The 12524-nt window shown below is 42.7% G+C and overlaps 1 protein-coding gene across 4 annotated transcripts in view; it reads right to left on the reverse strand.

The window, feature by feature from the left end:
- ELP4 (elongator acetyltransferase complex subunit 4) overlaps positions 1-12524 on the reverse strand; it is a 226466-nt gene that overhangs the window by 3552 nt on the left and 210390 nt on the right. The window contains exon 10 of one of the 4 annotated variants that reach the window (XM_027115113.1): positions 7918-8000. The exons of the other annotated variants lie outside the window; for them this stretch is intronic. Coding sequence (XP_026970914.1) covers positions 7932-8000 — 69 coding nt within the window. The 3' untranslated portion in view covers positions 7918-7931. The remainder of the gene's footprint in view (positions 1-7917; positions 8001-12524) is intronic. 4 annotated transcript variants of the gene reach the window in all.

The raw sequence follows: 12524 nt of genomic DNA on the forward strand, positions 1-12524 counted from the left end.
GCTGTAAGATACTCTATACAGTATGGTGACCTCTTTAGACCAAAGCTGCAAGGCTGTGGGGGTATAAACGTTTGGACCTTGATAATGGTTATGGTTTCAGTAAAAATCAAGACTATCAAAAAATCTTGTAGAGATTCAATCTTATAAACCAGATCAAGGTATTCATCTTTCTCATTTTATACCTGGGGTTCTGAGGCCAGAGCCAAGAACATACCTTACATCTTTTTTTAAAATTTATTTTATTTTATCCATTTATTTAATTTTTGGCTGCACTAGGTCTTCGCTGCTGCACGCGGGTTTTTCCTCTAGTTGCTGAGAGCGGGGGGCGGGGGGGGCGGGGGCTACTCTTTGTTGCGGTGCACTGGCTTCTCATTGCGGTGGCTTCTCTTGTTGCGGAGCATGGGCTCTAGGCACGCAGGCTTCAGTAGTTGTGGCTCGCCGACTCTAGAGGGCAGGCTCAGTAGTTGTGGCTCGCGGCTCAGTAGTTGTGGCTCATGGGCTCTAGAGCGCAGGCTCAGTAGTTGTGGCGCATGGGCTTAGTTGCTCTGCAGCATGTGGGATCTTTTCAGACCAGGGCGCGAACTGGTGTCCCCTGCATTGGCAGGCGGATTCTTAACCACTGTGCCACCAGGGAAGCCCTACCTTACATCTTGAGCTAAAATTTTTTCCACCTGATTTTCTTTTCCCAAATTCTGGGAGGAAGGGATTGTGCTGCTGAGGAAGGAGATGCTTGTCTGGCTGACTGCCTGCCTATTTTTTCCATGAATGCCTTGTCTAGAATGATGATTTCTATGTAGGCAAAGGGATCTGGGAAAGGTGCGACAACTCCCAAGGTTCCGCAGAGGCCTATGTACTTTACAGCGATTCATCCCACTGCGTTAATGGGTCCCTTTTCTTCAGCACTACAAGGTGGGAAACAGCGAGGCTGACAAAATGCCCTGGCGGATTAGGGGAGCTCCTGCCAAAAGGCACCCTTAGCCCCATAGGAAGCCCTGGGTTATAATAAAGAAGTAGCAGCTGAAGTGCTTTGCTCTGTGGCCCCAGGGAGTACCAAGCCGAGCTGGACCGAGATTCTTCCCCCTCTGCCTACCTCTCTGTCCCTTTGTTGGGCTGAGCCACTGACTATATTTTGTTCCTTCTTGAGTCAGCACCTCTACTGATCGTACATAGGATTGGGTTTCCTGGCTCCACAGTTCTCTTCCTAATTCCTTTTCTCCCAGCCTGCCAGACCTGTGCTCAGCACTCACAGTTCCCAGACAGAAGGGGCAAGATAATGAATCTAGGTTACACCTGGATTTGAGACAAATTGCAGGTAAATACCATTAAAATAAGTTAAATCAATTTATATTTTTCATATTTTGCCAAGACCAAACCACCAGGCACTGTTTGTTTTCTGAAAACAACTGATGTAGTACATTTTAACCATTAGGAAATGAATATTTGTTTTAATTCTTTAAAATTTATGACATTTCCTGAAAAGTCAACCTTTCCATTACTCACAATCACAGAAATAGGAGTTAATATTTCAAAATACTTCCTAATAGTTTTTTTCTTTTTTCTTTAAAACACAACGAATTTAAATTAAAACTTGTAAACACCTTAGAACATATAGGTTCTACATTGGTCCCTTCACAGAGGCAGCCAGTTTAATACCTCCCTCCGTCACTCGCTCTCAATGTGACTTCAGATAAGTCACTTCACCTGTCTAGCTTCAGTATCCTCATCTATCACAAGTGAATAATTCTCCCCTCATAAGACCGTTATGGGGATCATATGAGATATGAAGTGTTTCGTGAATTATTAAGTACTACACTAATTTATTTCTACCTCTTTTTGCTTCAGGAAGGCATTTGAGGTGGCTCGTAAAAATACCTTTGGGAAAGATAAAAATAAGTGAGCTTATTAGGGCAAGGAAGTGAATCTACAAATTTAATGAAAAACATACATTTGTAAGCAACAGCAACAGAATATTGGACTTGGCCAGCAGGTCTCATCACTAAGTCTGAGCATTTACTACACATTGCCCTCTACTGCAGTGCTGTAAAGAAATATAAACATAAAAGGAAACTGCAGTCATTGTCTCCGCTTCTGGGAAGATTTAAAAAGGCTAAATAGTTTCCCTCATACTTAGTAAGACAATAGTGAAAATGGGGCATGTCAGGTGCCTGGCTTCTGGGCCAGTGAAAATATGCATGGCTGTATTAAAGAGGCAATTTGGGGTCCATTTATTTATTTTTATTTATCTATTTTTAAAATTTATTTATTTATTTTTGGCTGCGTTGGGTCTTCGTTGCCGCACGCAACCTTTCTCTAGTTGTGGAGGCTACTCTTCGTTGAAGTGCGCAGGCTTCTCATTGTGGTGGCTTCTCTTGTTGCGGAGCACGGGCTCTAGGTGCGCGGGCTTCAGTATTTGTGGCACGTGGGCTCAGTAGTTGTGGCTCGCAGGCTCTAGAGCGCAGGCTCAGTAGTTGTGGCGCACGGGCTTAGTTGCTCCGCGGCATGTGGGATCTTCCCAGACCAGGGCTTGAACCCGTGTCCCCTGCACTGGCAGGCAGATTCTTAACCACTGTGCCACCAGGGAAGCCCATATTTATTAAAAAAAAATCTATCTTGCACATGTATTTAATGCTGACACGATAACAAAAGAAATGTCAGAAGATGAAGCTTCTCCACTCAAGTTTTAAAAGCATTTCCCCTTCTTTATATCATGGGCAGGAAACCAATGCACAAAAGACTTGCCATCCCACTCCATTGCTTCTTTCAAGAGCTGTCTGATGCCCTAACCTGGAGCATGATTTGCTGACTTCTGTAGCCATATTCTGTGTTATGAGGCACTGCTCTGGATGGTAGGGAATGAATTAGAGTACAGGCTAAGTAGCTGCCATACAGAGATATCCCAACCCACTTCAGAAAATGGCTAAAAACCAGAAGTTTATTTATCTCCCACTTTACGGGTCAGAAGTAGGCAATGCTGAGCTGGAAGGACTGGTCTGCCATCCTCAACAAGCGGCTCCCACTTCTGGCTCCAAGGCTGATCTTTTTGCTCTCTCTCAGCTGGTGGGAAGCAGGGGCCATGAAGGAAGACTTGCAAGTTGGACACATCACTTCCATACGCATCCAGAACTTAAACATGGCCACACCTGGTCGTGAGGGAGGCTGGGAAATGTTTTAAAATATGTTAAGATGTTCAGCAAACGCATTACTATGGAAGAAGGGGCAAATGGATACTGGGAGACAACCAGTAGTCAGCTACAGTTTTGAGAAGGGCCATAGCGAAACGATCACCCTCCCGAAGCATTCACTCTGGGTGTGAGCTTCTGCTAATGGCGGAAGGCTCCCTACTTAGTTTCTGACCAAGGAAATGCACACCTGATGCCCCCACCAGCCCAGAGGGCAGGGGTTAAAGTAGTCCTCAGAGTCTCTCTTATATCATAAAAAGAGAGATATTTCCTTTGTGGAGAGACTGATTTCCTTCCGGGGGTGCTAGGAGGAGGGTAGAGGGAAGGAACCAGATGAAGCAGGCTTTGATATGTTATTCGTCATCACTATTATTTCTTCACAAGATTTCAGAGTGTTATTTCAACTTGCAAAAAGCCCGCACAGTGTTATATGATGTTATATAATTATTGTATTTTTATATTATTGCATTTATATTATTCCATAATCATTACGTTATTACAATGTAATGTTACATTGTAGTTATTCTACATCTGGCTAAAATGTTGCAATGTGGAAGATGCATTTGCCTAATTTTGGTGAATTTTGTGTTACTCTTATATATGAGCAGGGCAGTGGAAATCATGCCAGAACCATATTTTTGCTCCTTTTGGATTGCTAAGTGTATGTTTGATAGCAGCCGAATATTTCTGGAAGAAATGCTGCCAAAACATGGTCAGGTTTTAGGTTTCAGTTTTGTTTGTTTGTTTAAGATCCAATTCATCCCCAGGGTTTTGGATTAAAATTGTTTTATTGAATGTCATAATCATACTATATCCTTTGAATTGAAAAAAATTCATTTGGTTCTTCCTGATTGAGCTGAAAATTAGACAAAATTTCAGACCTGGAACATTGCACATTGGCTGCCCATTGAAAAATGCTCAGGTGTGCAATTATTCTGACCGTCAATTATAACTGACAGTATTGTCTTGCCTCCAAACTCACCTCTCTGAAAGCAGATTGTGAAGAACTCACTTGTCTAAACAAAAGTGTGATTTGTGAAAAGGCATGTGTCTGTGGCAGAGATTGCTAGCTTACTCCCAATATCTATTCTCTTCCTTTGCAGCGAGTAAAAGAATCTCTGCGTATTAGTGGGACACATGGCCTCCCAGAATAAAGGCCATGCTCCCCAGCTGCCTTTGCCAATAGCTGAGGCTGAGTGATTAAGCTCTGGTTGCTTCATCTTGAGCAGAAGTGCTATGATTAAGTTCAAGGTTAGATCCTTAGAGAGGGGGAGGTGCCAATTACTTCCCTTTCCCCTTGGCATCGTTATTCGACCCCAGCAAAAGGGCCCCCGCTCTGGGCCCTGACCCACCCCTCCTCATGGGGTGAGGAATTAACAGGGTGAAGGGGATGTGCCCATCTAGAGCCTGTACCCTTCATTATAGGACACACTCTGGGTACTCAGAACCTCGGAACTCCCTGTGCAAATGGCCACAAAGCCTGCACAGGTCTCTTCCCCAGGTTTGTCCACCGTGGGCGAACTGTGTTGTCTACGTGCACACCCTGGGGCCCCAGCAGGAGCCAAGGGGTGGCTGTTTGTGGGGAGTGTGGACAGAGTTTGGATGTGAAGCCTGGGTGTCCCCAAGCACAATCACGTTGCCCGCTGTGTGTGGGAAGGAGACAGGGGCGGGGAGAGAAAGGAGATGGGCTGTAGGCCCGTTCTTCCTATGTCTCCATGTTCTGGAGTAGAGCCCTGATCCTAAATTTAAACTTGGCTTTCCAGGTAGGTATATTTGTGAAGGAAGGAAGGGAAAGCATATTTAATGATTTTTTGGCTTGATAACTTTAAAATATTGAGGCATATAATAATGTGGTCTTTTATTTGCATTCCTGCTCTAGGCTCCACAACGTTAGGGACAAGCCAAACTTCCCTCTTCCCACTCGCTGAAATGTGGACTTGAGGGTAGGTGCTGAAGCAGCTGTCCTGGGCCATCAAACGGAAGCTTTGGGCTGAGGAGGGCATAGCAAAACCACAGAATTAGTTTAGGGTATCTTGACACCAAAAGAGCCCTGGGTCACCGAATTGAGCTTTTATGGGGTATGTGTTCCATGTTATTTAAGCCACTGCATTTTTGAATTTCTTTAATAGCAGCCTAACCTATATCCTCCTTACGGCGAATTTGGTACCTGAAAAATGGATCGAGTTCTACCATCAAAATCTAAGTTGGCAGTATATATTAGTCCATGCCACTCTCTCACCTCGTCCCAGCTCACCCTTCCCCCACCCCGTGTCCTCAAGTCCATTCTCTATACCTGCGTCTTTATTCCTGTCCTGCCCCTAGATTCTTCATAACCATTTTTTTTTTTAAGATTCCGTATATATGTGTTAGCTGATTCACTTTGTTATAGAGCAGAAACTAACACACCATTGAGAAGCAATTAGACGCCAATAAAGATGTTTTAAAAAAAGAAGAAAAATCTAAGTTGGCTTAGTGGTTGGAAGGTGGGCAGTGAGGTCAGTATCACAGATTGGAAAGCTGACTACCCTTGTTAGGCCTGTGGCTCTAGTTGAAACACTGCAGAAATTCAGGATATTGTTGTGTTAGTGGCTTCTTGCCATTTTTGGCAAAATTATTTACAAAAGAGAAATGAACTTAGGCTAGAGCTATAGAATATGCAAGAAGAGGTAGAGGGACTACAACTCTATTAAAGGAAATGCCCTGCCTGCAGCTCACAACTTAAAGTGAATAAAAGCTTGGTAATTTGGGATGTCAGAGAGTTGAAAAAACCCAGCTATTTCTGCAATTGCACACCAGAGCAGGCAACCTTCACAGATCTCTTTGCCCCTAAGCCTTGGTGAAATACCTCATTAAGAGGCTGGCCAGAAAATGGGGGCCGGCTCAGAGACAAAAGTCAGATTAAGGGTGTTGCCTTCCCTCTCAAGTCAATTATTTCAGATGGCTTCAAGCTAGTTACAAGTAAGATGAAAGAGATGGGTATAGGTAGAACAGAGAGGCCAGAAAATAAGACTCAAGTCTTACAAGGTAAGAGTTGTGGTGGGCATGCACCCATTTCAACTGCCTTGTGGTGTGTCTGCCTGCAGGTAAGAGGCTGGAGAAGTGTGAATTAGGCTTATCCAGTTAGATGCAGCTGTACTATTTAGAAGGTGGAAGAGAAGCAGGTGCTCTCCTCCTGCTTTTACCGCTGCAATTGGCAAGCACTGTTGCAGGGACAGTTTTTTTTGTTGTTGTGTTTTTCTGCATTCTAGTGACTAGTCAACAGCTTCATCGGCTTCCCGGGAGCAGAGAGGCAGCTGTGGAAATGGAGGCCAGCCCAGTGTTTCAGTGTCCAGTGACTTGCTTGATGGGGGCCAAGAAGCACTGGCAGCAGCGGCAGCGGGAAGTTACTTGCCCCAAGATTGCAGCTGTGTGCTTTCAGTGAATAGCTCCAGTTGCGGTCTCCCAGTTCCTCTCCTTCCTGACTTTGGTGGAGGCAGTAGCCTCCCTAGAGGCCAGTTTGGTGACATTATCCTTCAGCCCTTCCAATTATTGCACTAGCTCCCAGTTTTCTGGTATAACCTTTCTGACTGCATCAAATAATCAGATGGGATCTGTTTCCTGCAGCTGAACCCGAGAACTATGTCTGGACAACTCTTTGGCTGTGATTACTTGCATGTGGAAGCAAAGGGAAGCAAATCAACTCGGAACCTCATAAAATTCTGAGGGGGTTGTTTTGCCAAAGAAACTACAAGCCTGGTCAAGAGTCTATGAGTATTCAACCCCTAAAGAAATCTTAAGTCCCCAAATCTGATCTATCAATAAGTGGGCTGTAAAAACTGTGCAGCCCCCAAAGGGCCCAGACTCTAATAGTGACTTCACGTAGCCGTCAATGATAATGGACAAGGAATAACTTTCTAGAGGGATACAAAGGAGAGTGGATAAGGGAGTTCCTTCCAGAGGGCAGAACTGAGGGTTACAAACTGGGCTACACTCCTCTACTGCCAGGGCAGAGAATTTTTGCAGTTTCTCTGCTGTAGGATTCCCCACTCACCCCTGAAGAAGAGGTAAGTGTGTGGGAAGAGGCTGTGCACGGATATTTGGATTCTGAAGGGCTGCGGACTCTAATAGAGACTGTCATTAACCTCCAGTGTCCACTCTCCCTTCCTCCTTTAGTAGAAGAACCCGGGGATATACGGCCATCCTGAATAAAGACTTTACTTCCAAGCTTCCCTTTCAACTGGTTGTAGAATACGTGACCAAGTCTGAAAAATACCGAAGTGATGTTGCAACTTCAGGGTATTCAAATGGGATTTGAACTCAGGCATTCTGGCTTCAAAGTCCACGTTCTTACTCACTGCTCTATGTGCCAGAACTTTTCTAAGCACTGGAGGTAAAATACTGAACAAGACAGGCAAAATCCTTGCTTTCAAAAAACTTACGACTTCAGAAAGGGACAATACATAGACACTTATTAACACAAGGAGAGACAGCTAACATACAGGAAAGCCAACCAATGGAGAAGATAATTCAGACAGTGAGAAGTCTTTTAAGGAAATGAAACATGGTGATACGATACTGTCTGGGGGTACTGCTCTAATTGGTGAAAGCCTTTCTGCAGAGCACATTTGAGCTAAGATCTAAATTTTCAGAAAAGACCAATGAGGACCTGAAAAAGAAGTTTCCAGGCAAAGGGAATGAAATACAAAAGTCTTAAGGTAGGAATAAGCTTGGCATTTTTGAAGGACAGAAAAAAGGGCACCTTTCCTGGAGCAGTCACCAAACAGGGGAGTGGCCGCGGCTAGAAGTTTGGCTTGGTAGTAGCACGGTGCGAGTGGGAGGATGCTGTGGGTCAATAACAGAAAACAACAGTTGTTGCAGACGTGTATTCTATTAAAGACATAATTTTCCAAAAGGTGGTGTACACAGGCTGTTCTAGATCCTGCTTTCTTTCTTTTCTTTTTTTTTTTTTCTTGCTTTCTTTTGATTCAGAAAAGACATTCTAGTCACTAAGTGACCCACAGGGTCCTCCCACTCCCACCGTGCTCCTGTGGGGTGTGGTGGTTCCCAGCCTCACTCCTGCCCAGCAGGAAGATTCCAGGTGGAGGGGTTGGGCCCTGTGTGAAGTGTGCATGGAGGAAAGACTCTGGCAGTGCTGTTTGTGGGGATGGCTTGTTGCGTTTAATCCTCTTAAAATGTGAGTCAGCATCTTTTGGACTACATCATAATAAGAATACCACCATGTTTCAGTTCCAATGTTCCTGAACTTTCAGACATTGGAGATATGGGGAGTCATGTTATTCTCCTCCTTTATTTCATACACTGATGGAGAACAAACTAGATTATTCCTGGAGAACTTTCCTTAAAATAGTTGTACCTTCGGGCTTCCCTGGTGGCGCAGTGGTTGAGAGTCCGCCTGCTGATGCAGGGGACATGGGTTTGTGCCCCGGTCTGGGAAGATCCCACACGCTGCGGAGCGGCTGGGCCCGTGAGCCATGGCCGCTGAGCCTGAGCGTCCAGAGCCTGTGCTCCGCAACGGGAGAGGCCACAACAGTGAGAGGCCCGTGTATCGCAAAAAAAAAAAAAAAAAAGTTGTGCTTTCTACACAAACTAAAGGCAGTATCTTTTTCTTTTCTTTGGGTCTCTCCTTTTTCTTTTGCACATTTTATTCTCATTCATGTTCTAACATGAGCAGGACTGAAAAAAATATATCATTTAGGTAACAGTTGGAATAAAGTGACTTGAATTGTGACCTAAACTTGGACAGTAGAAACTGTGAAAGATGCCTAACCCGCCCCCCCCCACCACCACTAGCCTCTTCTCTGGGATGGATAAAGGATAAAGGAATGGGGTGGCGAAGTCCCACATGGCCACTGTGATCCTGTGGTTGTGCATCACGGCCTGAATGAGACTCCCCATATCTCCTGAACGGACTCCCTCTCATTCATCCTTCCTGAATTGTAGCAGGGCTTCTCCCTCTGGCAACCTTTTGACTGGTCTCCAACTCTGCTTAACCCAAGGCTTGTATGGGCTCTGGATCTCACAATGCAGGCAGGAGCATATAAGCTCCAGAGTGTATAGAATCTGAATTAAGCTTGAGCAGGGCCAAGCTGAGAGACTCTTGAGATCTAGGGCCTACTGCTGCTCTGGCAGTAAGCAGAAGAAGGCTGAGATCTTTCTGTGGAGGGATCGTTGTTTTGATGGGCTCTTCAAGCCTGCTTTGTCCAGAAGGCCCCTTTTCTACCCGAGACAAGTGAGGAAACATTTTAGGAGCAATATTTTGGTACTACCCCTCCGATGGCTTAAGAATAGTAAGATATTTTAGGAACATACACCGTTTTCAGATCTGAATGTTGAGCTTGAAAAAAACACTTCTTTTAGAAATAAATTCAAACTACTAATTATATGAGAACTTTTTTTCTCTTAAAGCATATGGAAGCTATTCTGGAGGTGGCAAAAGGTACAATCTGCTCGTCTGCTAGAATTCAAACTAATGTTTGCTCTTTACTATAATCTGAAGCCTCCTACTCAGTAAACTGTTAGCAGATAAATATGTGTGTAAGCTCAAGGCTGATCCCTAAATCCTAGAGATTTCTGAAACTATAGCAGATGCACTTTAACTTAGGGACTGGCAGAGGTCTGACTGATACATAGCTAATGGAAGACATGAATTCTAACATGTGAAAAAGCAGGGATCAGAGAATTCTGAAATCAGATAATTGCTTAAGTTATCACACTAATTTCAGTCCACTAAGTAACTCCAAACCGGCAGCTTTGGATGAACATGCCCTCAACCATATATTTTCGTATGTAAGTATGAACATATATTGATTTCCTTTTGGCTGTCCATGAATGAGTCCTGGGAGCATAATAGCCAATGTGTTTGCTTGCATAATGCCCTACAGTGTATGCAGAACATTGCTCCACAAAGCCCTGAGATGGGGTATGAAGGGCTCGGTGGAAATGGCAATGTACAACATGTCGACAGCATTAAATCTCCCAACTGTTCTGTAGTTACTTTGAGATCCCCACGTTTAAGGGTTTGCTAGTTCCTGGATATGAAGAAAGAATTTTTAATGGGGCCAACTGTAGGTGTTTACAAGGGGGAATTGTTGTTTTTTATTAGGAGCTGCCTTATGTTCAATAGTTGTATTTACTTTGTCAAGCTAGCCAGAATTAGAAATCCCCATTGCTAGGCAGCCCAGAGCGTCTGTGAAGTATTTCTGGGCATTCAGAACTGAGGCATGTGCTGCCCAAAGGCAGGTTTCATTACAGTGTGTTATTTAGTCCTTGTTCGTCCCTCCCTACCCACACACCCCCAGACAGCAGTGCTTCTATAACAGGAAATCTTGCTTACTTTATGCTGAAACATATTTACATGACTGAAACACGACAATTAACACATTTGTAAGGCTTGAGGGATAGGCACACTTTAATGGTTTTTTGAAGCAGGCAGATTTCCTGGAGCTTTTAATCTTATTTTATTTTGTTCTGCATGCGTGAACAAGTTCTTCTTTACTATAGGTATTTGACAAAGTCTACCTGGTGTGAATGTGAATGAAAAGAAAATAATGTAAAACTTAACTTTACGTTTTATCTTTGCCAAACCGTTCCTAACTGCTTTCACCAGTTCAATGTATATTGAGGGCTATGCTATTATTTTTGACATGTTGTGTTAGCTTTTATACAAAGGCGGTTAGGTAGTATGTTTTTGGCTTGACAAAATGAAATGTGGCTTTCTCTCTACTGACAGTATAAAAACTTTTCATGATGAATGAAAAGTATCAATTACAGTGGTGATTTTCCGCACTCTTCACGGTCAAAGGTACACTCTCCTAGGTGGTGTATATTTCACTTGCTCCAAATTTAAATTAACAGCCAGGTGGTATAAAGCAGTATTATTTGATAAGTGCTATTGTGTGTGTGCGCGTGTGTATATGAGTGTGATGTTTATTTATACATATAAATATACATATAACATGGCAATGTTAGGAATATTTTAATATCTTTAAGTGTATAGATTAATTGCCAAAATCTTGGTAAAATTTTAGAAAAAATCCCTTTCATATCAGAACCCTCGGTAATGAAATGAAACTTCCATTTTCCTTTTGATTTCTGCATGTTAACTCGGAAACCCCCGCCCCAATTCTCACTAAAAGTGTACGGCAGATTTACAGATTACACTGGTTTCAAATAGTCACCCAGTACATCTATCTCTCCCCTCCACAGACCTCCTTCCTCACCAATTTCAAAGGCAGCTCAGTGAACAGACTGGGCAAAGCGAGAACCCTCTCTCTACATGCCTTAGGGCGGTGATGGGGCAGCACCAGACTGAGTGCACTAGCTGAGGGATACAGATTAGAGATGAGGACCTTACTCCAAAGAGTAACTCTCTGCTGAAGTGACTTCACAGATAAGAAGTATGCAGAGAATCAACTTAGTCTTAGATAGAAAACCTCTCCATGAATAATGGTAAATAAAGTTAAAGGATATGAAGCAAATAAAGCAAGAAAAAAATACTGATGATCAGAAAAGAGCAAAATATTTGTGAGTATATAGATAAATGACTATGCCTACTTCTAGGGATTTATTTTTGTATTTATTTATTTGGTTTAATCAAAATGCATATTTCTACGGAAATGTTAACAAGAGCTAAGTTTAATTTCCACATGGATAATTTAGAAGTAATTTCTCATAGAGATTATTCTCTATTCTCTAAAAACTCATTTGCTTTTATATGTGGAGGATTTTTTCCCCACCACTTAACTTTACCATTGAGCTAAATCTTTTTACAAGGAGGTCTGAAAGATCCTCAAAATGCAGAAGAACCAACAACCTGATATATGGAATTGGCTAAATCCTGTTTCAAGTTTTCACTGCAGTAGGAAGAGCCACTCTGGTTCAAGTAGAAACTCTGAAATTTGGGGTCACTTCAGCCAGAGTGTGCAGGTATGCTTTGGGAATGTTCCTTTTGGTATATGCAAAATTATGCTCCAAAATGAATTAATGGAGGAAAGTGATTTTGTAATTGTTATGTAGGGTTAATTCTCTAAATTTTAAAGATCTAAGTTAAATGAAATAGACATATTTGTATATTTCTATTTGATTCCCTTAATATTATAAGTGCACAAAAATTTGTCGAGGCATTGAAAGCAAAGGAAAGCATGATTTGTGGAAAAAGATCATCAAATGGTTCCTAAAATTCAATATTGACAAGTTTCATAATTTAACAAACAGTGATGAAAAAATGGAGTTTTTCCTTTCAAGATTTATCAAGGAGTGGTATTTTTTCTTCTTTCATTCTAACTTATGTCCTAAAGGGATATTATTTGCTCTAAATCACTTTAAGCAAATACATCAAATTATTAC

This window comes from Aethalodelphis obliquidens, unplaced genomic scaffold, assembly GCF_003676395.1.
Source record: "Aethalodelphis obliquidens isolate GAN/ISIS:26980383/991018 unplaced genomic scaffold, ASM367639v1 scaffold14, whole genome shotgun sequence".
In the NCBI taxonomy this organism is placed as follows: domain Eukaryota; kingdom Metazoa; phylum Chordata; class Mammalia; order Artiodactyla; family Delphinidae; genus Aethalodelphis; species Aethalodelphis obliquidens.